The 24,655-nt window shown below is 52.4% G+C and overlaps 6 protein-coding genes across 6 annotated transcripts; 5 read left to right on the top strand and 1 right to left on the bottom strand.

Moving 5' to 3' along the window:
- Positions 1-78: 78 nt before the first annotated feature.
- Positions 79-3,680, bottom strand: KEX1 (Cell death protease). The gene is made up of 4 exons (XM_062887906.1): positions 3,282-3,680; positions 2,159-3,232; positions 1,726-2,086; positions 79-1,671 (listed from the first exon to the last, which is right to left on the bottom strand). Exons 2-4 carry the CDS (start codon positions 2,335-2,337, stop codon positions 298-300), a joined length of 1,914 nt encoding a protein of 637 aa, XP_062746083.1. The 5' UTR covers positions 2,338-3,232; positions 3,282-3,680; the 3' UTR covers positions 79-297.
- Positions 3,144-4,084, top strand: QC762_210020 (uncharacterized protein; the record flags this gene model as incomplete). Its single annotated transcript, XM_062887905.1, has 5 exons — positions 3,144-3,576; positions 3,628-3,645; positions 3,700-3,810; positions 3,860-3,978; positions 4,028-4,084. Exons 1-5 carry the CDS (start codon positions 3,264-3,266, stop codon positions 4,082-4,084), a joined length of 618 nt encoding a protein of 205 aa, XP_062746082.1. The 5' UTR covers positions 3,144-3,263.
- A 238-nt stretch (positions 4,085-4,322) lies between these two features.
- URA1 (dihydroorotate dehydrogenase) lies at positions 4,323-5,342 on the top strand (the record flags this gene model as incomplete). The annotated part of the gene is made up of 1 exon (XM_062887904.1): positions 4,323-5,342. The coding sequence occupies one exon, from the start codon at positions 4,323-4,325 to the stop codon at positions 5,340-5,342; it is 1,020 nt and encodes a 339-aa protein (XP_062746081.1).
- Positions 5,343-8,086: 2,744 nt separating this feature from the next.
- On the top strand, positions 8,087-10,393 carry QC762_210000 (uncharacterized protein; the record flags this gene model as incomplete). Its single annotated transcript, XM_062887903.1, has 1 exon — positions 8,087-10,393. The coding sequence occupies one exon, from the start codon at positions 8,087-8,089 to the stop codon at positions 10,391-10,393; it is 2,307 nt and encodes a 768-aa protein (XP_062746080.1).
- A 3,795-nt stretch (positions 10,394-14,188) lies between these two features.
- On the top strand, positions 14,189-18,272 carry QC762_209990 (uncharacterized protein; the record flags this gene model as incomplete). Its single annotated transcript, XM_062887902.1, has 6 exons — positions 14,189-15,469; positions 15,540-15,606; positions 15,660-15,930; positions 16,005-16,169; positions 16,230-16,408; positions 16,462-18,272. The coding sequence occupies exons 1-6, from the start codon at positions 15,308-15,310 to the stop codon at positions 18,270-18,272; spliced, it is 2,655 nt and encodes an 884-aa protein (XP_062746079.1). The 5' UTR covers positions 14,189-15,307.
- Positions 18,273-21,305: 3,033 nt separating this feature from the next.
- Positions 21,306-24,468, top strand: QC762_209980 (uncharacterized protein; the record flags this gene model as incomplete). Its single annotated transcript, XM_062887901.1, has 2 exons — positions 21,306-21,665; positions 21,718-24,468. The coding sequence occupies 2 exons, from the start codon at positions 21,306-21,308 to the stop codon at positions 24,466-24,468; spliced, it is 3,111 nt and encodes a 1,036-aa protein (XP_062746078.1).
- Between the last annotated feature and the right edge of the window lie 187 nt (positions 24,469-24,655).

The raw sequence follows: 24,655 nt of genomic DNA, 5'->3' as shown, positions 1-24,655 counted from the left end.
CCACCAATATATGCCCACGTTGTTCTCACGTTTCAGTCGCTTGCAAGCAATGCCTTCGAGTGTGATAGTGTATATATATGTGCTGTTTATGCCAACGTGAACTGTAAAAGCCGTGCGCAAAGATGAGCTCAAATTGACATTTGTTAAACCCCCCGCCTGAAACACCAGGAAACCAACCGACCAACCAGCCTTTCCTTTCTCTGTGATCCTTCTTTCCGATTCACTCCTGTTGTTCCAATTGTTGTGTAGTATCAAAAAGACTTTGATTCTGCCCATCCAACCCCATATGACCTAGACTCAACCCGACATCTTCTCCTTCCCCTTCCCCTTCACGTCCTCCTCATCCTCACTATCCTCGCTCGCTGCGCCCACACTATACCTAGGATCATTCCCCTCCCCACCCATCACCGTCGTCGGCGTCCTCATGTGCAAATCATCCAGCTCATTCTCGTCAAAATCCCCCGCTTCCAAATCCGCCGCCGAACGCTTGTCTCTAAACCCTTCCCTCCCCCTCGCTTCCCCAGGAGGCGAGATATTCTCCCCCCCAGACACCCCCATGTAACCCCTCCTCTTCTTCCTCTCCCTCCACACCCACCACCCCCACCCCGCTGCCGAAAACGCCACAATCACCAGGACGATCTCCCCTGATTTGCGATAGGCTTCCCACCTGGCCGTGTCGAGCTTTTCCTTCTCTGCTTGCTGCGCGTCGGTGCCGTTACCGGCCACCCCGCCGACGGTGGTTTCGGGGACTTTCTCCCCGTCGAGGCGGGAGTCGGTGGGCTTGCCGCCGATGGAGGAGATGTCCACCCCCATGAACCGGTCTAGCATGTCTCTTGTGCGGCGGGGGTAGTCAAACGGGACCATATGGCTGCTGTTGTAAAAGACTACATAGGTCAAGTTGCGGGCCTCCTGCCAGAAGCCAGCTGCTTCGCCCTCAAAGGTCCAGTCACGTCTGGGGGCCCAAGTGCCGGGGGTGATTTCGAAGCCCTTTCCGCCGTTCCATTGCAGGTTGGAGATCAGCGCTTCGGTGCCCAAATGGTTGCAGATTAGATCTTCCGAGCCGGAGAACAAGATGATGGGGACTTCTTTTAGCAGGTCGGGGAGGAGTTCAACCGAGGGTTTGGAAGAGGGCTTGAAGTTTGCGCCGACCTGGCCGTTGCATTCCACCCAGCCGGTGACTTTGTTCGGGTTCACATGCAGGGCCTGGATTACGTCGTTGCGGCGGAGGTAAGGGGTTACGGCGTCGAGATCGGGAGGCCAGTTCATGCCGCATGACGGATAGGTGTCGGTCAGCCGGACGTCGTACATGTTCACGCAACGCTGCTCGCCGCCTTTGCTAGTGGCGGTTAGCTGAAGGAGGTCCTGGAGGATCTTCTCGCAGTCGGTGTTGTCGACGAGGGCGGGGCCGACGGCCAGCTGCTTGGAGCAGATGCGCTGTTGGACTTCGAGCTTGGAGGCGGCGTCGGAGCCCTTTTTGACGATGCCCTTCTCGTAGGCGAACTGGAGGTAGGCTTCGTATTGTTCGGGAGGGGAAATCCAGCCGTTGCCAATGAGGAGACCGGCGAGGTTCCATTTGTAGGAGGACTCGCCGCCTTTCTTGTTGCGCTCAAGGATAGCCTTGGCGATGTAGGGGATGTACTGGCCGGCGTAGGATTCTCCAGCAATAAATATCTGAATAAGACATTAGAGCCATATTTTCTGGCTCAAAACAGGAGCTCAACTTACATCGTCGTGTTCATACTCGGGGAACAGCTTGAACCACTTCTCCAGGAAAGTAACAAACTGGTCAGCCATAACGTCGAGTTCGCGTACATAAGCGTTGGTGTCGACATAGCTGAACCCCGTGCCGACAGGGTTATCGACGAAGAGGACATTGGCGAACTCGTTCCATGCTCCCTCGTTGTACACCAGCGTGTCCTTATCTTTTAACCTATATGGGCCAATCTCCATCAGAGCACCGTCCTCGGAGCTGCAGCCGGGGCCGCCGTTCAACCATATCACTGTTCGTTGCTTGTTCGCAATGTGTTTGTTTTGGAAGTGCCAGAAGAACATGTTGCCATTGACATCGGGTGTTATCTCGATATGCCTAACGCGCGCAAGCAGACACATATGTTAGTTGAGGACATCCCTGGTTTGGACTGGAGACAAGACTCCTTACCCAGCATGCATCTTCACCAGGGGACCTGGCGGCGCCCCTGGAAGTGAATGGACAAAGTAGTCACCGGCCGCCTTGACATCGGCGACAGCTAGTGTCGCCGTCCATGAGAGGGCGACGGCGGCGGCGGTAACGATGGATGGTAGACGCCTCCAGTCCGCCAAGGACCGTCCAACAGCCATGATTCCCCAGTCGCGAGGGTCCTCAGACCGGCGCAACGAATGTTGAAGAGAGCCTGTGTATCTGGCTACCTGGTGACGGCAGCGGCGGTCATCGGGGACCAAAAAAGGCAGTCAAATAACGTGAGGTTCTCTGCGAAACCGACGATGGAGGTTTGTCGAGATACTTTTCCAATGGATGGACAGATCTGTCCTAAGACAGGGGCGGGATGCAGTGGGCTGGGGCGGGCTGACGACTGCAAGCTGAGCTTGGCGTTGCTGATTATCACTGGTACCTAGGCCAAACAAGGGAATGTAAGAAGAAACGTGGAGGTAATAGTCCCACACGAATACCACGGGATTCAAATAATTGGTAATAGAAGACAGGTTGTAGCTATTTCGCAAGAGTAGACAGAACCAATGCGTGGATAAGGTAAAAAAGTTGCCCGAGATAGTAGGCAGGCAGCCCAGTCAAGGTACGTGTTTCACCGCGCCGGGTCCAACAGGCAGGGCCCCAGGCGCAAGACCAACAAAGCTCTCCCTGTGCCACGTTCCCGGATTCGGGTCTGAATAATGTGCCCGCAACTCTAATATCCCGGGCGCCTGTGCTACTCTTCGTCGAGGCTTTGCGCAACGGGATTTGGTGTAGGTATGTGGCTCTATCCGGTTGCTAGGGCACTGAAGAAGCGTCGTTGTTGCGCAGTCTGGAACAGTGTCTTGAGGGGAGGGGAGGACATAGCGGCGCGGGGCTGCAGGGGAGCGCCGGTGGCTTCGGAAGACCTTCTGTGGGGCGCGCCGATCTGCCGGCTCCGTTCTTGGCATCGGGCGCCCACGAGCTAAAAATTATCGATGCCGTTTAATTGCACATTTCCATCCTTCACTTGGGTACTTTCCACCATTTTATCTCCTAACTGAGCATCTTGTGAGGGTTTGATTCAAGTTTCAGCGCTATGGCCGGAAAAACGTACATCGTTGAGCACCTGGACGAGGAGCTTGGACCCTGGTCAGAACTCGAGTATATCACCATCGCGCGCGAGTCGCAAGAGACTGGGTCCAAGTTCTTCCTTTCGTCTCTCCACCCACAGTTCAAGGTCCCAGACGCCTTGGCTGCCATCCCCTCGTTCACAGCTGAGAGGCGGGGTGTGGAGGAGTTGTATGCGGACAAGAAGTCTAGAGTATGCCTTCTTGACCCTCAGGGGAAGAGTGATCTTGCCCCTGAAGATGCGGACAACTTTGATGTGTTCCTGTTTGGAGGAATCCTTGGTATGTTATGAGCCAAGCTTAACATCAAAATACACGCTAATAAAATAATAGGTGATGACCCCCCTAGAGGTATTTGCCACAGTTGCTGAAGGATCGATAATGCCTTGTCTAACTCGGTTACAGACAGAACATCCGAGTTGCGGGCCAAGGGCTTTGAGGGCCGTCGTCTCGGGCCCGTCCAGATGACCACAGACACTGCAGTCCGTGTAACTCGTCTGGTGGTTGAGGGCAAGAGTATGAAACCCTCTCTTCTACACAATGACATTTACTAACGTTTCCACAGCACCGTTGAAAGACATTCCCTACGTCGACTTTCCCGAACTCAAGTTCAACGAGTATGAGAGCACAGAGATGCCATTCCGTTACGTTAAGACTGAGGATGGAAAACCCATTATGCCTGAGGTGAGTGGACTTCTGAAGGTTCATTGGATAACATGCTGACTGTTGACAGGGCATGGTCGAGCTGATCAAGAAAGATGCTGACAAGGGCATTGATGATATGCTCTAGTCGATGATATGAATGCAAAAAAAATATATATATATAAAATTACTTTTGACCACCAACTTCTCGCCGTGGTTGACTTGAAGCTCGTTTGATGTCTTCATACTGTTGTGATGACCCCACACACTTGATGCGGGGTGCAGCTCTTATCTTCAAGTTGTCCATCTAACCCCGCCGAATTCAAGACAACAACTTTCAACTACACCCAGCAGACAGAACTCCAACATATATTCAGTGATTAACCATGTCGGAACTACCACCGCCCATCAAAATCAACCCGCCATTGATCAACTCGGCTAACCCATGGGCATCTGGCGATGTGGACTTAGAGCGGCTGTATCTTTGCCCTTCCACAGGCGCAGTTACAACTCGAACCGCTACTTTGGACGGCTTCCAGCACGATGAAGCTATTCATCGATACACCTTCTTCGATCCCTCTAGTCCCGAAGCCTCAAAATCCACCAACCTAACCCCCCAAGAAGCCAGCAAAGCTCCTGCTCAAAAAGCAAGCTTGAACACACTAGGCTACAGCCCTTACGCTCTAATTCAATATTTGCAATGGATATACAAGATCTATACTACTTGCTCTGGTACTCAGCCCATCAAACCCTTCATCATCTCAGTCACGGGCACCCCGACCGAGGTCAGTGAATGCTATACATGCATCGCCGATTACCTGTCCGAGTATATAACCGCCGGTCACATCTACATGGAAATCAATCTCTCCTGCCCCAACATACCCAACAAACCTCCTCCCGCGTACTCTAAAGACGCACTGGTCGAGTACTTTCGCCGTCTGCGGTTCACGATGCGTGATAAACTCAGACCAGACTTACCACGCCTGCCCTTCGGCATCAAAACACCACCCTACACCCACTCCTCCGAATACAACGAACTCATCTCTGCCCTCGAAGAGGAAGGTGATCAAGTCTCCTTCATAACATGCACCAACACCCTAGGGTCATGTCTCGTTCTCTCACCCGAGGGCGACCCTGTTCTGCCAGGTAACGGGATTGGGGGGATGGCCGGGGCGGCGCTGCACCCGTTGGCCCTGGGGAATGTGGCTACTATTCGGAGGATGTTGGATGAGAGACCGAGTTTGAAGCATATCACTGTAATTGGGATTGGAGGTGTGGAGGATGAGAAGGGGTACAAGAGGATGAGGGCTGCTGGGGCGGGGGTTGTTGGGGTGGGTACTGCTTTAGGGGTGAAAGGAGTTGAGGTTTTTGAGGAGATTGAGAAGGGATTGAAGGGGGGGTGGTGATTTTGTTTAGGAAGAATGGAGGTGGGAGGGAACTGGAAGGCTTTCGGATAGCGCGAAGAGGAATGGTTTTGAGAGGAGTGATGTATCTGAAATTCTTTTTGATCGGTGGGCCAACTTGTTGTGTTTCTATGAAACAGAAATACAATTTTATCAAGGTCACACTGTAAAACCTTTAATTTGTGACCCAGTCTAATAAGGTATGTAAAGCTGAGCTCTACCTTCTTCATCGTAAGACCTGCTACATGAGGCTCTCATTTTGAGGACAGCTTCACGACGTAACAAGACTCTGATACAATGTTTATCATTGTCACTCTATTTTGAGCTGAATACCTCGGGCCTTATCATCACATGTCCTCAAGTGAACGTGATATGATGACAATTAGACGTGGCATGACAAATTGTCGAATAAGCTGTTCGGCCTCTTTCTGCATGGCCCAGTCCAGACCTGCGTCGCATAACGTCGCGATATCTCGGGCCGAGACGTTGACCCCCATGAAAATTGAAAACTGGTAGCGAACAACGCCGAGATTTTCCAGCAGTCAGAATGCTTGGAAGCCAATAAAGCAACATTTGCCACGAGGAATCTAAATTCATGCCCTGCAGACCAGGAAGATGGATTACTTATCCACAAGATAACACAGGTGAAGCTATCATCATGTCACGCTAGCATGCTGGGCGTTTGATGCCTCGGAGTATTATTCGTCATGTACAATTCGCGGACCGTCTCGATGCAAGGTAATCTGTGGGAAAGAAACCGGGTAGATCTCGACGGCCTGTCTTCCCATTGAAGCGATGCGAACTTCTACCCAGCTTGGCTCCCCACAGCTGGTAAGGTTGAAGCAATCACTATAGTACCATCCCACACGGAATTTGCCTTTGACGGAAGTTTGGGTCTATTCAGCCTGAAGTCGGGAAAGGCGATCCTTGGGTGAAACGGGAGCAGGGCCATGTTGTGAGTTGCCCGTTTCAGGAAGGGGAGTCAATCTCCCATAACGGTGACGACCTCAACTTATGGTCGACAGTCAGCTGCGCTTAGGGCTGAGGGAGTGGATGGAAGTAAGCATTCCGGAACGAGATAGCGAGATAGAGGCAGATGATTTACGGAAAATTAGACACTGCCCACCCAATGTATCAGATATGGTTCATGGTGTTGCCCGCATGAACCCAGGTTGTTGGGTTGTTGGTTGTCGGAGAAGGGTGCTGGTTGAATCAAAGTTGGAGGAGTGGACGAAGATCTTCAGTGGGTGCAGGAATCCCTGGGAAAGGGCCCTTTTAGCGGTCCTTGCCCCAGCTTTTAGCGCATCGGCCCCCCATCAGATCTGCACGAACAGAGCATGGGCTCAAATCCGAGCACTCTCATTGGCGGACTTTTAAAGAGAGATTCTCCAGGTGCTGGAGAAACTGTGGGGTTCTTCGCACTCGCTCCCTGTCTTGAACGCCTCTCGCAAATCACCACTCACTCATTTTCCAGCTCCCAGGTGAATGGACAAGGTCGTTACAGTATTCAACCGTTCGGCGTGTGCCGACCACAACGTAACGCCGGATGAATTGGCCTTGACGGACCGTCTTCGCGTAATTTCCTAGGAACCTGTTCGGTTGATTCCCCGCCTACCATCGTCCCTCCCGGTCCTTCAGTGGGAATCATCGATAGTCCAGCTGCTGCCCCGTGGCACGTTCGTTCCAGGCGGTATTGGACCTGGCCATGGATAATTTGTATCGATCGCAGACGGCATTTGTCACGGCAAGTCTGACGCCACGATAGATCCAGGCACGTCTGGATTGGGTGTGTATGTCTTCCACCAACACAATCGGGTGTCGTAGACAAGAACTACCAATGTTAATAGCCAGTTATGATGACAGTTACCTAGACTCCACTATTTTAATCCAGTCCCACGCTGTTCCCGTCCCCCTGGCCGGCAGCTAGCAGCACCAATACATGCGATTGTAGACAGGCCAGCGTGGGAGTTGACCCAGCTTGCTCGCTCGTCTGGTTCAGGTCTGCCGTCAGTGCTCCATCCGTCTGATGACGGTAAAACAAACGTCGGCGAAATATTTCGACTGGCTTGGCGGTCCCAAGACCCAATATACGCTATCTACCTTCCAGAAACCCCAATGCCAGATGTCTTGCAAACACCCTCGGTCTCTTGTTGATTCCCAGGTCCCATCTCCCAGGCAAATGACGCGGCAGATACCCGGGTGCTGATATACCCGTACATGTCGCCGGATCTTTCCATTGAGTGCTCTGGCCCGCTCCGTCTCGTGTCTCATCTTTACCCGCCGTCATCACCGGCTGTATTGTGAGGCTCTGGCACCGAACCACCTACGACTTGGCTCGAACTGGAACATTACGTCTTCTCCAAACTTGCTGGAACACTCCCGACAGGCCAACACGACGTCTGTTGTCTTTCCGAGGCATTTCTGAGGCCACCTTCATACGTCGACTGAAAAGCAAAAGAATTCGCCCAATTCCCAGTAGATTATTTATTCAGCGCCCACAGCTCACCGAATCAAACGGGACTTACCCAGATCAGAAGCCAGCTTCCTCAACCCGGGAGTCTAGGCCATGCGCAATAGGCCTCTTCAGAAGGATCCTGCCGTTTCGTAGTTGGGGCTCGAACTGGAATCACCGGCATAGAGCAGTCAGTTGGAATCTGGGACGAGAGGCGAGGGCACCGACACGAGCCCCTGATCATCGGATCCCTTATAATTACGGCTACACGACGAGTCGAAAAACAGACGCAGCCATGATGGCGGCTGTTCAACCACTGGAGTCGCTGCCCGCGCCAGGACGACGACAAAGTTTTGGACGAAATCACATAGCTATGGATATCGACATTGAAACTCGAGCACCACGTGCATCACATGAGATGACGATTCGAGGTGGTTTGCAACAAGGAGATGCAAGAATAGTGGTGATAATGTATGGTCCTGGCCAAGAGCAGATAGTGGCCGTCTTTGCTGAGGTTCTCGGGAAGCCTTACCGACTGAAAGGAGGGATTCGGGACGTCACCAGGGATGATCAGGATTGGGTTATTGGGGTCTCGGCGGAAAGTGCAAAGGCTGAGATAGCCTCACGGAACAGGGGACTGGTCGTGACCATCAACGCTCATTGTACAACACTGGGCATGCCTCCCGACGTCTACCTGTCAGCGCAGACAGATTACGAGTGGCTTTATACCGAAGCTTCATTCTTCCGAAGAGATCTAACACGATTTGTATCACATACCCTGGGACAGCTTAGCCACCACGAAACACTAATGGCAAAACCGAGGACGTACTTCATTTCGACAACGTTTCCGGATGTCCATGCTGCGCTCCCAAACATCGACATACTCACTGTCGGCTCAGACGCTGTCGAGATTCGAGTTGATCTCTTGAAAGAGCCTCTGGGCAATGGACGGTTCTCGGAAATCCCAAGCTTGAGCTATGTTGGCGAACAGCTCATGCTTCTTCGCCAGAGGACCGAACTGCCAATCATATTCACGACAAGGTGTACGAAAGAGAATGGCCGATTTCCGATGGACAATCCAGACTTGTTTTATGAATATCTTTACCGGGCGATTCAGTGGGGCGTTGAGTACATCGACGTCGAGCTCTGGCTCCCAGAAACCATTCGACGAAGACTGTACGAGCAGCGCGGGAGCAGTCGCATCATGTCTGCCTTCCATGATTTCTCAGGCACTTTCAAGTGGCCCTCACAGAGAGCCGAGTCAATATTCCTCCAGTCTCGACGGTACGCCGACATTGTGAAAATGATTGCCATCATCAATGACCACAATGAAAACTTTGAGTTGGAATACTTCCGGTCAAAAATCAAGGCTGAATATCCCGATTCACCACCGCTGTCTGCTGTCAACATGGGGGAAACGGGTCAGTTCTCTCGGACGCTTAACAAGGTCTTCACTCCTATCACCCACCCTCTGCTGCCCATCATCGCAGCTCCGGGGCAGATGAGCGCAGCTGAGATCAACCAGGCCCTGGCGTTGGTTGGACAGCTGCCAAAGAAGAACATCTATGGCATTACTAGCCCGAGCATGCGGAGTGCCATTCCACAGGCACCCTTCTATGAGAAATGCTTCAACGAACTTGGGTTACCACATCACTTTGCCGTCGTGGAGCGACAACCCAAAGGGCTTGCCTCCATCGAGACGTGGTGTAATCAAAGAAACTTTGGCGGTGCTCACCTAAATCCAGCCATGTCACTCACCAATCTGGCGACGAGCAAAGGCTTCTTTGCATCACTCAACAATGGCAACGGGCCGGTTCTCAGCGAAGCCGCTCGACTCATCGGGATGGTTGATACCATCGTCGTCCGGCCGGCCACATCATCTAGTTCAGCATCCACACCATCAAGCCCGCCTCGGCAGCAAAACGGAGATTCCGTGGGTGCTATCGGCTCGACGCAGTCGGGCTTGCCACCGAACACTTCTCTCGTGTTTGACAACGCCTCGTGGAAAGGTATCCTTAGTACCCTTACCCGTGATCTTGCTCCATCTGCCTACTTTGGCTGCGCGGCTGTGGTACTTGCCTCATCGGCCGACGATGCAGCCAGTGCTTTATTCGCTCTCAAAGCCCTGAAGGTCGGTAAGGTTTACACCGTCGGCTTCAAAACACCTCCCGCCTTTGCCAAAGACCTTCGTATCGAGCCATTCAACAGCCTCGAGAGCATACAGAGAGCCCGTACGGTAAATGCCAACGGTACCGAGTCTATACGAGCGGGGGCCGGCTCGCCGTTTGTGGTGGTGAGTGCTCTGGGTCCGGAAAAGAGTAATCTAGTCGGGATGCTCGTTCGTCTGTTCGGGTCGCCGCCTCGAGGGGCGGCAGGTGCGGGAAGGGAAAACTCGAGAAGGGTGTTTTTGGACCTGGCAGACGGCTCGGGGCATGGCCCACGGAAGGGGGACCCGGGTTTGATTGCTGAGCAATGTGGGTTCGCGGCTTATGGGGCGGCGGATGTAACGGCGTTTACGACAGTTGAGACGCTGAGGTTGCTGGTTGGGCAGAACGTACCGTACAGCTTTGTGAGGTTGGCGAGCGGGAGGCAGTTCTTTTGAAAGGGGACTCGGACCAGTTGAACATCAAAGGAGATGAAATGGCATATTGGCTCGGGTATTATTTGAGAAATGGTAGGATATCTGGTATCATACCCCGCTATACAGGAGCTTCACTGACAAGAGAAGTACTTTAACAGGTACGGTCTAGGTTCTCGAGCGATGCTACCTGGCTACCCGATTACGAGCATCGATACATGAATCGAGCTGACCTCTTGGGACATGCTGTCACCAAGAGATAGGATGAGGAGCCAGGGCAGCGTAACACAAGCTTGTCACTATCATCGCCAACCGGCTCGGTCCATCGAACTCGTTGAGAAAGGAGGAGACATGAGCCAAGCCTTGCTCAACTAGGACTGGATGGATGGGCATCTAGAGTATGGTGTAAAGGTGTTGCATTTGCGTGCGGAGAGGTGGATATCGGGCATATGGTCTGGGGAGGTTCTCCCATGATCAGTGTCTGCATGTGTGGCTTATGGTGTAGCGGTTGGAATCGGGGATTCATGACAGAGTTGATGCACAGATGGTTCATTGTGGCGAGTGGAACGTGAGGTGCATGTGGTGGTCAATGAGCGAGCGGTCTATCGGATGCGAGTCCCGGATGATACTACTTTGCGGCAGGCAGGTTCTGTGGGGAGGGGATTATGAGAATTAATTGGGAAACGAAATTCGAAGATACATTTACATCTACCGTCTATCTATCCGGGTTACAAACTGCCCAGAACCGAGTTGCTGGTCCTTGTGAGCATAGACCGCTAGGACGTACTGTCGACAGCAGCACCCCACCGGAGGCAATCTCAGCCAGGACTTCTTCACAAAACAAGACTGTTGGAAGCTACCAGAGATGTGACTAGTGATAAATTTTCAAGGCGTTGGTGACCAGGTTGAGAGCTTCTCGAGCAGGATTCTGATATTGCAAGTAATATAGACGTAACAGTTAAACACGGTTCAAGATGCTGTCAAAAACAACGGTCCCTACTCTGAGTTTTCAATCTAGGTAGGCTCGGGTTGGGCCGAGAAAGAGACCGTTCAGCATAGTGCCTAGAGTGCTTTTGAAAGGCTTGCTGTTGAGCCTACCGTGACTATTCCGTCAGATGCTTCTAGGAATGTTGTTGTCTGTCGTCTAAGGATTCGGTAGGCACTCCGAGTGGTAGCCGAGCAATATGTCAAATAGGTAGGAAGGGCAGAATCGTCGAAACGATCATGATCTGACACCGAGACTAATGGGTTCAACTCCCTCGGCCGTCTAAACTCAGCAGATCATAGAGAACGTACCACGGTAGGTACACCGCGTGCTATCGTCTTCAGTGCGAGGTCTCTACTTTGCCTCCAGGCGTGTACCGCACACTTGTTTGACAGAATACTCGTCACGACTATTTTCTTCCATCTTGAATTCCGAGTAAGAGAGGGGCGCAACAATTACTTTGTACAAGTCTGGAGGGCAAGACGACAAACAAGCTTCGGGTAGCCCAACCCCACCGAATCGGATTCTCGAATCTCCTACCTTGGCGTATCGGCAGCGGACCCCTGATCCCAATTCTCCTAACCTGATGGCGTTGCCTCTTCCGCTGTCCGGGTCCACCGCATGAACCAAACAGTCGTATCGTCTTGCGGGGAGGTGCAGTAGCTCACATGCAAACCCAAGGCGGAGATCGGGATTGGGGTGTGGATTAGTGATGCTATAGATTCAACGAGTCCTTGATAGACAATGAATACTTTGGAGACGAGACAGGAATCCGACTTTGGGAACAATATGTAGAGGCTAGGTAGTGATATGTTTTCGTCCGAAGCTCACCGAAGTCAATGAATCTTAGCCCATTGAACCGAACCGTGTTTCAAAACCCGTTCGAAACAGCAACCTGATCTTTCTTGCAATACTCGAGGGGCTTGTATCTACATGTTCAGGTAGATTAAGTGCTGCTAAAGGTTGATATGAGCAAATAAGCTTTGAAACACTGTATAGTGAAGTCAGAAAGTAAGGACAAGCCTGGATATCGTGCGTTATCGAGAAGTCGAAGCCGGAGAGCCTCCCGACAATCCGGGCTTGTAGGGCTCCTGACCTGAGCACAAGCAGACGACGGAGAGATTTTCGGACCGATAGGTGTCGCGGAACGAGGACGAGAATATGTACAGCACAAACCTGGAAGATTCAAGCAGGAAGTGTGCCCACCTACTTGACCTTAGCGCTCGGCACCAGCATCTCCGCCTGCAGGATACACCCGGTATATGGAAGGCAGGCTGCGGTCAGTGAACTACCGGAGCTGCTTGGTCTAGGCTGGCAAGCAACAGCAAGGCACAAGAGCTTGGTTCCTGGGTATAAGCAAAAGATCGACAACAAGAACAAGAACAAGAAGAGGCTTGATCTTCATCCTGCTCGACGGGTTACCTTACCGTAATTGCTGGGGAGACATCTGCACTGATACAGAGCTTAAATGGCCCCGAATCGAGGCATGTCATGTTTGGTATGCCGGTCTTTGCTTAATAGTCTCGGTTCCGAATTTCCGGTAGTTGACAATATGATGATGATTCTTGATGCTATCCCCAGCCATGCAACAGCAATGGGGAGGTGTAATGTGACCAAGTGTACCTGTCTGACGACAACCTGAAGCGGTCACTGGAGCAAAGCTGCTTGAGAGCTCCATAAAGAGTGCTACGCCAGAGTATGAAGCTCGCGGTGTTATGAAAGCAAGTGGTGATGCGGTGAAGAGGTGATTTCATGGTCGAGGTGAGGGAAGAGGCGAGGAAGCTGGGTTGAATTTCGGGAGACGATCGTCCGTAGACTGCCAAGGATCGCCGACCGTTAGGGACCAGAGCCCGATCTTGCAAGGGGCTAGATTTGGTGAAGGTCGCGGGTTGCAGGGGGTTCCGGGTTTTGCTGCTTAAGCGAACGGCACCTTCAACGCTCTTCAGTTCCTGAGAACAGCAGGCTCGGCCGTATCATGGTCCCCGTCGTTGTATGTAATGCGGAAAGAGGACTTGAAAGTATTCGACTTCGGGTGTCTCGCTCCCATGGTGCAGCGACCCGGGACACAGTCTCGATATTGACGACGGCTAGGATATACCTGGCTGATATGGTTGGTATAGAAAGCCCAGCCGGGCAAGATCAACAGTTACTGTAGAACAGTGAGCTGTAATTGGCGCGGCAAACATCAGGATATTGCGACCCCTAAGTTGTCGCTGCACCCTCACTGTGACGCACAGCTTTAGCCCAAAGATCTCGACCAGAATAAGAAATAAAGCGTCAGTATATAAACAGAAGGCGGCTCCAGAGGCCCAGCGAGCGGTCACGCTGCGTCACATTGTGCTTGTGGCCTGCCCCCCAGAAACAATTGCCGTGGAAGAGAGCTTAAGTCGAGACGGGATAGAGGCGAGGAAGCATTGAATACTCCCCTCATATATCGGGTTCCCGTCAATGGACATCGTTCCTGAATCACAGTTGGATCTTGACTTCACGGTACCAAAGAAAGACAAGGAAGGACCCTTGACAGCTCTTGGGCACCGCTGTTTTGGAGGCGGTAAATAAGTTGAGAGAAGAACATTGATTTTCTGGTGATGTTTGAAGTGGTAAAAGGTGCGCGTTTAAAGAATACAAATCAAGAGTAACAAGGTCGTCGACGTCCTGAAGTGGTCACAGTGACCCTGGGGTGGAGAGCAACGGCTTGTGGATGGCGGGCCCTGAAGCCGTCGGTTGCGGAGGTGGTACTGTGGGGCCGCCGTTACATACAGGGATCAAGGATGAAATTTCATCCCTTTTCAATCTGTTAAACTCCATTGAACCACCAAACTGCTGGACAGGACGGGAGGGATATGGGATGAAGGGGGCAAGGACAAGCTGTAACTGGGAGCCCATTCTGCTTTTGGCAGCGCCTAGGGATAAACTTGAATTCCCGAAAAACACAGCTTTCCGTAAGGTGTATCGTCTCCACCAACTCCCCGGAGCTCTTTCCCACTTCTCCAACCCCACTCATCCTTCAACTCACCGGCATCGTCCCCTCCCCGCACCACACATATCGTGCCTTCTCAAGTTCCAGTGTTGGCCAACATCTGTCCACTGACCCCTCCCCGCTGGGTTGGACTGCTACCTTCTCTTGTGGGAATTGAACATCATGGTTTCCTTGGCTCTCAGGCCTCGACATCATCCTCGGTCACATTTATCTTTATGACATCTCGTCTTTAAACGGCCACTGCCGGCTCTCGCTCTTAGTTTCAGATGCTCGGAGACAGCCGCCCAATCATCATATGGACATCGTGTTTTCCTTCAGCAAAAAGGGCCGAGGATCAAGCTCTAGATGGGGAGGGTGAATGTGAGTTATCCGTTCACTCACTGGCGATCCAACAATCCATCTCATAGCCACACACCTCCCGTCCTCGGCTCTAAGCCTACCTGCCTAGGTACTTACACTGTAGCCTCCCCTGTCTTCCACCCGGGGGACTCCCCAGAATCAAACCTTCCATCCGGGGTAGTCGCCCCATCATCCTGTCTGACAAGCCGGCCCCTGACCAATTACTCGTCCCATACTTGACCCTCCCTCTCTACCAAACTCCCCGATCCCCAGTTTATTGTGCTGTGCTACGCTGTCTGCGGGGGCGGCTCACTTTGATGCACCCCAGAAAATCGACTAACTATCTCGCCAACCACTCCAGCCATAAGGTGACCACCTACTTGTCAAGCTTCCCTTCTTCGCGTCCTGTCGAACTTCCCAAGACGACGCCCGAGGCTCGCCATCAACCAGGAAAACTCACTGTGCTAACGACAACCCCCACCTAGCGAATACTCTCGCCACCACTTACATGATATTTCTTGTCGGCTCACCCCCCATATATACACATTGGTGAAGGAGAGAACATGCCGAGAAGGGGCACCTGGAGTCGGCATATAGGAAACCAGTCGATCTCCCGCTCCACAGACTGACAGGAATGATGGCACAAGCCTACGACCCGGGGGCGGTTGCTGCGCTGCCCCGAATGCATCCCCCAGGAATGTCACGGCCACAGGTCAGCATTGAACGACTGCCTACACGACGCATGAGTAACGAGCCACGAGAGTCTATGAACTGCAAATCGTGTCGAAAACGCAAGGTATGCAAGGCACCACGACACATTCTGGTAACTTCAAGGTCGGAGATTGATAAAGGGCGAATGGAACCAGATCAAATGCAACCGTCTACGACCTGCCTGTGAAGCCTGCCAGGTCTTCCAGTGCCCATGTGTATACGGTAGGTTAATTCAATCATTCGTTGCCTTGGCCCATTGCTCATCATCACTACAGATGCTGTTCCAAAGAAAAGGGGGCCCAAAACAGATGTTTTGGAAGCTTTACTGAAAAGAGTCGACGGGCTAGAGGCTCGACTGAAAGAAAAAAAGACAGACCCCGAGGCTTCCACCTCGGAAAACCCGCCTATCAATATCTCTGATGAGTCGGTGTCTCCAACAGCAACAACAGGCACAAAAACAGATGACAAACCAGAGCAACAAGCGGGACCAAGTGAGGCTAGCCACGAAAGTGACGACCTAGCCATTTTCTCACCAATAGACTCGAGGTATGCTACTCTTGCCCTGGCTATCCCTGTTGCGTTGTTGGTCGGAGAAATCTGACAGTTCGCTGTTGAACTAGCCCGCCATCCCCTGAGGTTCAGCCGGATGATCTTCTCGATACTTACTTCAGTCGCCTCCATGACAAGCCATTTCATATCTTGGACGAATCTACGCTGAGGCAACGACGACAACTCAGTCAAGCTCCTGATTATCTCATACATGCCATTTTTGCGGTAGCAGCGAGGTGAGCGCCTTTACTGCCACCGATCTGTCCCGCGGCAATCTCGACTGACCCCGATCATAGATATACCCCTCATCCCAGTGGCTATCAGTCAGCTGTAAAGCTCAGTGAAGACTATGCCACTCGGTCGAGATTGGAAATCGACACAGATGAGCCGTCAGTCGATGCCCTACAGGCGCTCGTGCTGCTGGTCACCGCATTCACTGCGGCTGGCAAAGGCAAAAGGGCATACATGTTGCTGAGTACGCATTTGATGCCGTGACAGTGCCTGTGTACTGAAGCTGACTAGAACTAGCAAGTGCGGTTGGGATGGCCATGGCACTCGAACTACACAGAGAGATGGACGTCAACGCACGAGTTACGCCAACCGAGCGAGAGACACGACGAAAATTGTTTTGGAGCTGCTATCTGCTCGACCGGTTCATGGCCTGCGGGTCAAAACGCCCTTCCTTGATCGCAGATAGAGCCATCATCTTGAGGCTCCCGTCGTGGTTGCCCGTTCCCGGGTCGCTACCGGCCGATGGGGATTATTTTCAGAGCTACACCAATCTGCAATATTTACAGGGCACAGGAAAGAAAGCGCAAGGAAGCAGCGGCATGCTCATCGACATTTGTCGCATCTTGGGAACAACAAACCAGTACCTGGCAGCTGGGGGCGTCAAAGGAGATTCGCATTTTCCATGGCACTCTCTATCCAATCTCTCAAAGATCCGCCAAGATCTAGATGTGTGGGCATCCGGGACGCAGGATGTGTTTTCAAGCCTGGATTCACTTTTTGGCCAGCCTGACTCCACCGTGCTTGTATTGAGCAAGCTTGTTTACCATCTTATTCACTGCCTTATATACCGACCATTTCTACCGATCGATCTATCGGAACTTACTGGGACAGGGCAGCACCAGTCATGGCAGATAGAAGCCACCAACATGTGTTTCCTCCATGCGAACGCTATCGCAGAACTTGTGGAGGTCGGAAAGCGGACAGCATCGATCGAATGGCCGGCATTTGTTGGATTTTGTATATCCACAGCAGGGACAGTCCACATACACGGCGCTCACTACAGCAGGGTGGGAAATACAGGCGAGATGAATGTGTTTAGTTCCTCGGCGGAGTTTCTCTCGCGAGAGATGCAGCAGCTAAGTGAACTGCGGTATGCCTGGGCGAGTGTTCAACATCAACGGGAGACACTACAAGGCATGTACAATGCTCACTCGGGACTTGTCAAGAGCCACAACAGCAACGCCATGCGCCAGTCCCCGGTATTCCATCTGGAAGATTTTTTTGATCGTTACTCGGGTACCACCAGCCCGGGAGGCCAAGCATTTAGTTTTGATGCCGCCAACTTGAACCTTTCGGATGTGGTTGTCGACTTTACTGCTGATGCGTACACTGGTCAAGATCTCTACGCGCCGCGCCTCACAGCGGGCGATGCAGGGCCATCTCGACCGAACCTCAAGAGAAAGAATACAGCGTCCTCGGGCAGGAAGAGGCCAGACCTACGCAATCTTTTATCTTTGAACAGCAGTTTGAAAGTGGCAACAGCACCAGTGTTGTCAACACCATCCAGTGCCCATCGCCACTCATTCTCAGCAGCGTCCATGTCGTCGCAGCAGTCGCCAAATATGCTACACACACCACATTCATTGACGAGCGGATTCCACGGCATGCATGAACAAAGCGCACCGCACGCAATGGGTGGGTTTTCAATGGGAGGAGGGCATCCTGGCGAACTCCCGGCTGGGTTAAGCAGCATGTCGAGCGGCCTATTCAGTCCGTCATTCAACTTTTCAGGATATCGAAACCCCGCAACACCGGGCACAGGCGGCCCACACCAAGGCTTTGACCCGATGTTTGGTGAGCTCCCTACCAACACTTTTTCGACACCCACACCGTGGCACCACGGCGAAGAAGCAGGCAACGGAAAAGGGGCGATGGTGACAAGCCCAACCGGGATTACGCCAAGCGAAAGTGTAGGAACTGCGGGCACCGCAGGTGATGAAAAAGACCCTTTTCTCAGCCTTCTCGAACAATTGGCCGAAAATGAGTCTGTGATGGGTACGGGTAATGAGCTGGACTTTTTCCTAGCTGGGGCGCCGAATACTGGGTAGAACTATCGGAGTTGACGCCATTTGGATGAGATGCTTGCTTGTCTGGTCATGCCGGGCGTTGTTGTAATTATCGGGAAAGATACCCATATCTGTACAAAGAAAGTCTGGGCGGTGAATAGGTGGTTTTTCTGGAATTGAGCAAACAGGGACGGCAAGGCTGGTGATGGTGCGTCCACCTGATGTTTATCCGTGAGGTCATAGCCACGGTTGGAATTCTTTGTTGTGGTGTTTGGAAGGGTGGACTTTTCCGGAAAAGGGGGCGGACAGGAAGTCATATGTCTGTCATCCTGTCTGTACAGAATCTATTTCTTCAGTGGCCAGGCACGGGAGTCTGGTCAGCAAAGAAAGTGAAACAACATCGATAGCATTTCACAAGCAGCCACCAGCGGAGCAACTTGCCCTGGTCCCTGGATGACACAACGATGGGTTCCGCAGGAGACGTCATCGCTGGCGGGACCAGAGAGGAGCTACTTTTGAAACTTTCACTTTGTTTCTTTTGGTTTCTCACCGACGATGATGATGCGCTGTGAGGAGTTTTTTTTTTTTTTTTTTTTGCTTATCGTTATTCCTCAGGCAAGAATTGCACATCTCTCAAACGAGGTAAAATATCCAGGCTTTCTTCATACATAAGGCAAACATGCACTTTTTGTTATTAGGCCGGCAGGCAGATTCCGACTCGCTGGGGCGAGGAGCTTTCAGGCACCGATAGCAGAGCCAATTAACGTGAGGAGGGAAGCGAGATCTAGGTTTTGTATTCCGCTCGCCAAAGCTTGTGGCATGGCGGGATTTTTCAAGTAGTTCTTGTTTTACTGGAAAGAACCCTTATCATGGGCGTACCTGGGCTGCTGCTTTGGTTGCCCCTCCATTTGAGGAGGAGAGGGGGGGGATCGCCGCCGCTACATACAGCAATTAACGATGCGGTTGTTGTTCTGAGGTTGGAGAGTGTCTCGGCAACGCGGCGGCGCGCGATGTTCGGTTGAATGGTCAATGTGTCACAGGGCTCTGCCAAGACACTGCTTTGGAGCCGGGCGGTCGGGGACTTTGCCAGCCAAAGGGGGCGGTGATTGGTCCACGTGCTTGCTAGGGTTGGGGTGGTTTGGGGTGGGTTATGTCATTGCCCAGACTTTTGACAACCTGACAACAACGAAGACAGATGACCAACAAGGAGCGGCGGGAGGATGATTAGGGAAAAGGTAGGCGGATGGGGGGTGGTGGGAAAGCCACTGACCTCCTTGTGAGGAATTGAAGGGGTAGTTAATAGGATGAGAGTTTGCATCATGCGGGTTTTATCAAGTTTGGTGGCTTGGGGGAGAGGGGAGTTGTTCCTCTGAAGGAGGGGTGGAATTTTGTCTCGCTCAGGAAAAGGGCAGGCAAAGTGTTTATCACATCATTCACGCAAGAGTGATGGGTTAAGCGAAGGATTTAAGGTTTAGCAAAAAGGCTGGGGGCCATTGAAGATGAGAAAAAAGCTGGGGCAAAGTGGGCAGTGCTTCGCATAACGGCATTTCTCGTATGAGTTGTAGAGATGGAGAGTGAGGGGGAGGAGCCGAGAGAGAGAGAGCAAGCGGTGAGTAGTGGAGTGGTAATGGAAAAGTTGCAAATCCGGGCACACACTCGCTGCTGGATACTTATTACACTTTATGAGGAGGGAGACCCATCCATGCACAAGGGGAAAATCTTTGAAAAAAGGATATCCATAATCATAACAATTGTTGTAAGATATAAGCAGGTTTTTTTTCTCGCTTTCGTCCCCATCTTTTTTGCTGTAAGTTATTACTTGCCGACCTCCCCATACCACCGCCACTCCACACACCTTGGCTTTTTCTTACTGCTTCTGCTCGAGTCTTCTGGCACACATACACACGCACAGGTCACAAATCACAGAATTTTGTGGCGTCGAGGCCTTTTTCTTTTTTGACGATATCGATTCGTTCCTCTTTTCACCGAAGCTCGATTCTGACAATTTGTCCCAGGCTTTGATGTCATTGGCCAAGGAGGCACATCGGTACTGGTGGTTGTAAAAACCTTAATATTGAACCCTACCCTCATACACTTGCAGCAGGGGTCTTGTCTATCCCGCCACACCCCGCGATATATTTGCTATCACGACTCATGGCCCTGCAAAACACCACACGGTGAACTGGTTTCACCCTGCCAGGGGGACACCTGTTTTGAAAGTTACCTTACCACTACCCGAATTAGTTCCTGGAGGGGGTGAGAAAAAGCAAGGGAAATCCAAATCCGAATACCGAGAGCCAAATATCATTAGATCATACGGACAGAACGGTGAGAAGTGGGAGAGAAAGTACGCCTGTTTCACACATCAAGCACATCAAACATATTTTATACTGTTTTGGCAACGATTTCTTTCGCCTCGGCACTTTGCACGAAACAACGGTTACCCTGGGTTCACACGTTTGCCGAGTCGCAACACCACCCACTCAGACACAGGACAGGCACAGGAACTTGATTGCCATCCGAATTCCGCTTGATTGAGAAGGACGCACACGAGTTTCTTTCCGTTCTACCGGTGATTGTGTGGCATGGTGTCAGCTTTGTGTCAAAGAACGCACAGACTTGACAGGAACCGCTGCCAGAGATTCGAGATGGCGGTTAGGGTTGTACAGCTACTACACCAACGACGACCACAACCATCATCCTTCAACGAGAATATAGTGCTGCTGTCGACGCTGCCGAGACGGAAACGGTAGTCTACTGCTGCTGTTGTTACGGCCGCTGGGGTTGTTCTTTTTGGGGGGACAGACCTTTCCCAAGCTCCAACTTTTGTATAGGTTGTTGAGAGAGATGGAGAGGATATTACTGTCGACAATATCATTAACAGCAACGACGATATCGACGATACAGTAAACGGCTTTTTATTTATTTATCGACGTGCGTGTATCTGCACGCGCGCAGAGAGACGCCAGCGACGCCAGCCAGCCTTGTACTCAAACGAGACGGCGTGGCTTTTTTGACATCATTCAGTTGGCACCCCTTGGACCCCTGACTTAGGGTCGTCACCCGTCGCCCAACATGTCAACACTCTATCATTACCACCATTACAGACAGGCCGAACACAACAACATCAGCGTACCACAGGCAGAAGGGGAAGATGAGCACGCCGACCGGGGACCTGCGGTCTTGGCGGTGACGGCAGCGACGCTGACGCTGGCGTCGGTTTTTGTTGCGGCGAGGATGGTGTCGCGAATCGGGATAGTCAGGAGGTTCGGGGCTGATGACTACATCATCGTGCTGGCGTGGCTGATCACCGTCTTTTTGAGTCTGAGTATCATTTTTGGAACCATGAGGGGTTTAGGAAGGCATGGGGACCATGTAGAGGCTTGGAAGATGCCTGGGCTGAAGATGTGTGAATATGTTTTCAGCATTCTCTATGTGAGCAACACTGGCCCAAGGGCGAACAAGATGGTGGCTGACGTTACTGCAGAACCCGGCTCTCATGGCGACGAAATCCTCGGTCCTAATCTTCTATCTGCGGCTGGCGAAGAACACGCAAAAGATTCTTAGGATGGCTTCCTGGGGCGTGTTGGGCGTGGTGAACCTGGCGGGGGTGATTCTGACATTTATGAACATCTTTCAGTGCCACCCCATCGCGGCAGCGTGGGACATCAACACCCCGATGATCAGGTGCATTCCCCTGCTCACCGAATTCATCTGCTCGGCTCCTATCAACGTCACGACCGACCTGGCGATCCTGGCGCTGCCAATCCCGGTGTTGACCAGCATGAGACTGCCGCCGAGGCAAAAGATCATTTTGATCCTGACGTTCTCTCTCGGCATCTTTGTGACGATTGTGGATGTGGTGCGTATCTATTACTTACAGAAAGCGATTGACATCACGTCTATGAATCCTTCCTCGAACAGGGAGGCGCTCTACGGACAGAGTCCCTCGTTTTCATGGAATGCGTCGCTCTCGTTGATGTGGTCGGCCGTCGAGGTCAACGTGGGGATTACGTGTGCGTGTATTCCTACGCTCAAGCCGCTGATTGTTAGGATTCTGCCGGCTATGCTGTATGATCCCAACGCTACGAGGCGGAGCACCACGCTCACGGGGGATGAGCCGTCGCCTTTCAAGAACAACAACGATAACAATAGGGCTGGTGTTGATGGGCTGGCAAACGCCGAGGGAGCTCCAGTCGACATCGTGGGCCCTTCGCCATTTACGCAAGCTGATCCCCCAGCTTTTGTCATCACCCCGCCAGATGAGCGGTCGTCGGAAGAGATCTCCATCAGAGATTTCTTGGCCGGTGCCGCGGGTTCTCGCGGACCTTCGTCTAGGAGAGTGTCGATGGCCCATAGCATGAACTACGTCCCGCCTCCCCACCGAGACTCGGCTGCTACCGCGACAGCCGTCTACTTTGGCTTTGTTAATATGAAGAAGCCAAAGAGCATGATCCGGACCAACGCCACCGAATCGTTCAAGTATTGCACTATCGTCTGCATTCTCTTCTTCATTTGGGGGTTCTCGTACGGCCTGCTCAACACGCTTAACAATGTCATCGCCGATGTGGCGGGGATGTCGTTTGCTCAGACTTTGGGCTTGACGTCGATGTACTTTGGGGCTGGTTACTTTGCTGGGCCGCTTCTTGTTGGGGAGTGGTTGCTACGGCATGACGAGCACCGCCGCTCTGGAAGAAAGGAACGCCCGGGTGTTGAGGCGATAGGGGGGTTCAAGACGACGTTTATTGTGGGATTACTCATTTATGGCACGGGCACTATCATGTTTTGGCCCGGGGCAGTCCTGACCGCTTATGGGGGATTCATGGTCAGCTCCTTTGCCGTCGGGTTCGGGTTAGCAGTCCTCGAGACAGCCGCCAACCCCTTTTTGATCTTGTGCGGTCCCCCGGCGTATGGAGATCTGAGGCTCCTCCTCGCGCAGGGCGTCCAGGCAGTCGGCAGCGTCCTCTCCGGCCTTCTCGCCAACAAGGTCTTCTTCCGCAACCTCGAAAAAGAAAGCCACGGCGAACTAGAAGACGGCGAGATGTCCCAAACCCTCATTGACGTCCAATGGACATACCTCGGCGTCACTTTACTCTCGGTCCTCCTCGCACTTTATTTCTATTACATGCCCCTCCCCGAGGTATCAGACAGCGAACTCGCCGAGCTAGCCTCCAAGCTTCCCCTCGAACCAAAAAAGCGCTCCTTGGGCGGTTTCAAGCTCCGAAACTGGACCATCTTCTTCGCCGTCCTCGCCCAATGGTGCTACGTCGCCACCCAAGAAAACATGTCGGTCTACTTCCACCAGCTCTTCAGCTCCTTTGCGTCTTACTCCCTCCCCGCAACAGCCAAAAGAGCGGCGGACTACCGCCCCCAGGGGCTGAAGTTCTCCATCCTCAACTACCTCCTCATCGCCCACACAGCCTTTGCCCTCTCCCGCTTTCTTGCGGCGGGGGTGGTCTACCTCAACGTTTCGAAACCTCACATCCGACTCGTCCCCAAACCCCGCACGGTTTTGACATTGTGCGTGTTTCTCTCTGCGGTCTTTGCGTTGGTCATCTTGGTGTTTCCGCACACTGGCAACCCTAACTTGGTGGCTATACCGCTCATGTTGTTTTTCTTTTGCGAGGGTCCCATCTGGCCTTTGATTTTTAGTCTTGGGCTGAGGGGGCAGGGGGAGAGGACGAAGAGGGCGGCTGCGTGGTTGACCATGGGGGCGTCGGGTCCGATGTTTTGGCCGTTTGTGAGTTATGCTATCAGGGAGAGGGGCGGGTTGAGTGTGGAGTTGGCTGTGGGGATACCGGTGCTGTGTTTGTTGGGGGGGTGTTTGGCGTATCCGGTGCTGCTCGGGGCTGTGAGGGATGGGAGGGAGATGGTGGATTTTGTTGTTCGGTGGGAGGATGGTGGGGATAAAGCCAAGGGGGGTGATGAGGGAGGGGAGAAGGGGGCGGGGATACTGGGGAGGTTCAAGGGGTTGAGGAGGGGGGGGGCGGAGGTGGAGTATTGTGAGGAGAGTGGGCGAAGGGGGAGTGATGACGAGGGAGACAAAGATAAAGAGAAGGAACAGGGGGAGGAGACGGAGGGGATGAGTTCTAGTGAGGGGACGGTGATGTCTGCTGGAGGAGGGGGAGGGCTGGAGAAACCACCTCCTGTAAGGTCGAGAACGGGGAGTTCGGCAAGGTCAATACCGCCCTGGGAGAGGAATATTCCTGGGTTGGATTTGACGATATTGAAGGATTGATCTTCTTGAGTGGGAAGGGGATAATTGCATTGCGTTCGTTTTTTTCCTTTTTTTCCTTTTTGGAATGGCATGGGGTGTTGAAGCGGATGTTGGAAGAGGTATACGGGTTAATCTCACGATGGTAATGACATGGCATATTTTGGCAGAAAAAAAAGGCGTTGATTTTTTTGAAGTTCTTGAGTTGAGG

This window comes from Podospora pseudocomata, assembly GCF_035222375.1.
Source record: "Podospora pseudocomata strain CBS 415.72m chromosome 2 map unlocalized CBS415.72m_2.2, whole genome shotgun sequence".
NCBI lineage: Eukaryota > Fungi > Ascomycota > Sordariomycetes > Sordariales > Podosporaceae > Podospora > Podospora pseudocomata.
Note: the sequence above shows the minus strand (reverse complement) of the source record. Positions and strands in the feature narration are given on the sequence as shown.

Bases quoted from the DNA above. Each gene is read 5' to 3' on its own strand.
- KEX1 (XM_062887906.1), bottom strand. From the start codon at position 2,337: ATGGCTGTTGGACGGTCCTTGGCGGACTGGAGGCGTCTACCATCCATC. The intron at 2,087-2,158 runs GTAAGGAGTCTT...TGCGCGCGTTAG, and splicing joins CTGGTGAAGATGCATGCTGG to GCATATCGAGATAACACCCG. The intron at 1,672-1,725 runs GTAAGTTGAGCT...TGTCTTATTCAG, and splicing joins CCGAGTATGAACACGACGAT to ATATTTATTGCTGGAGAATC.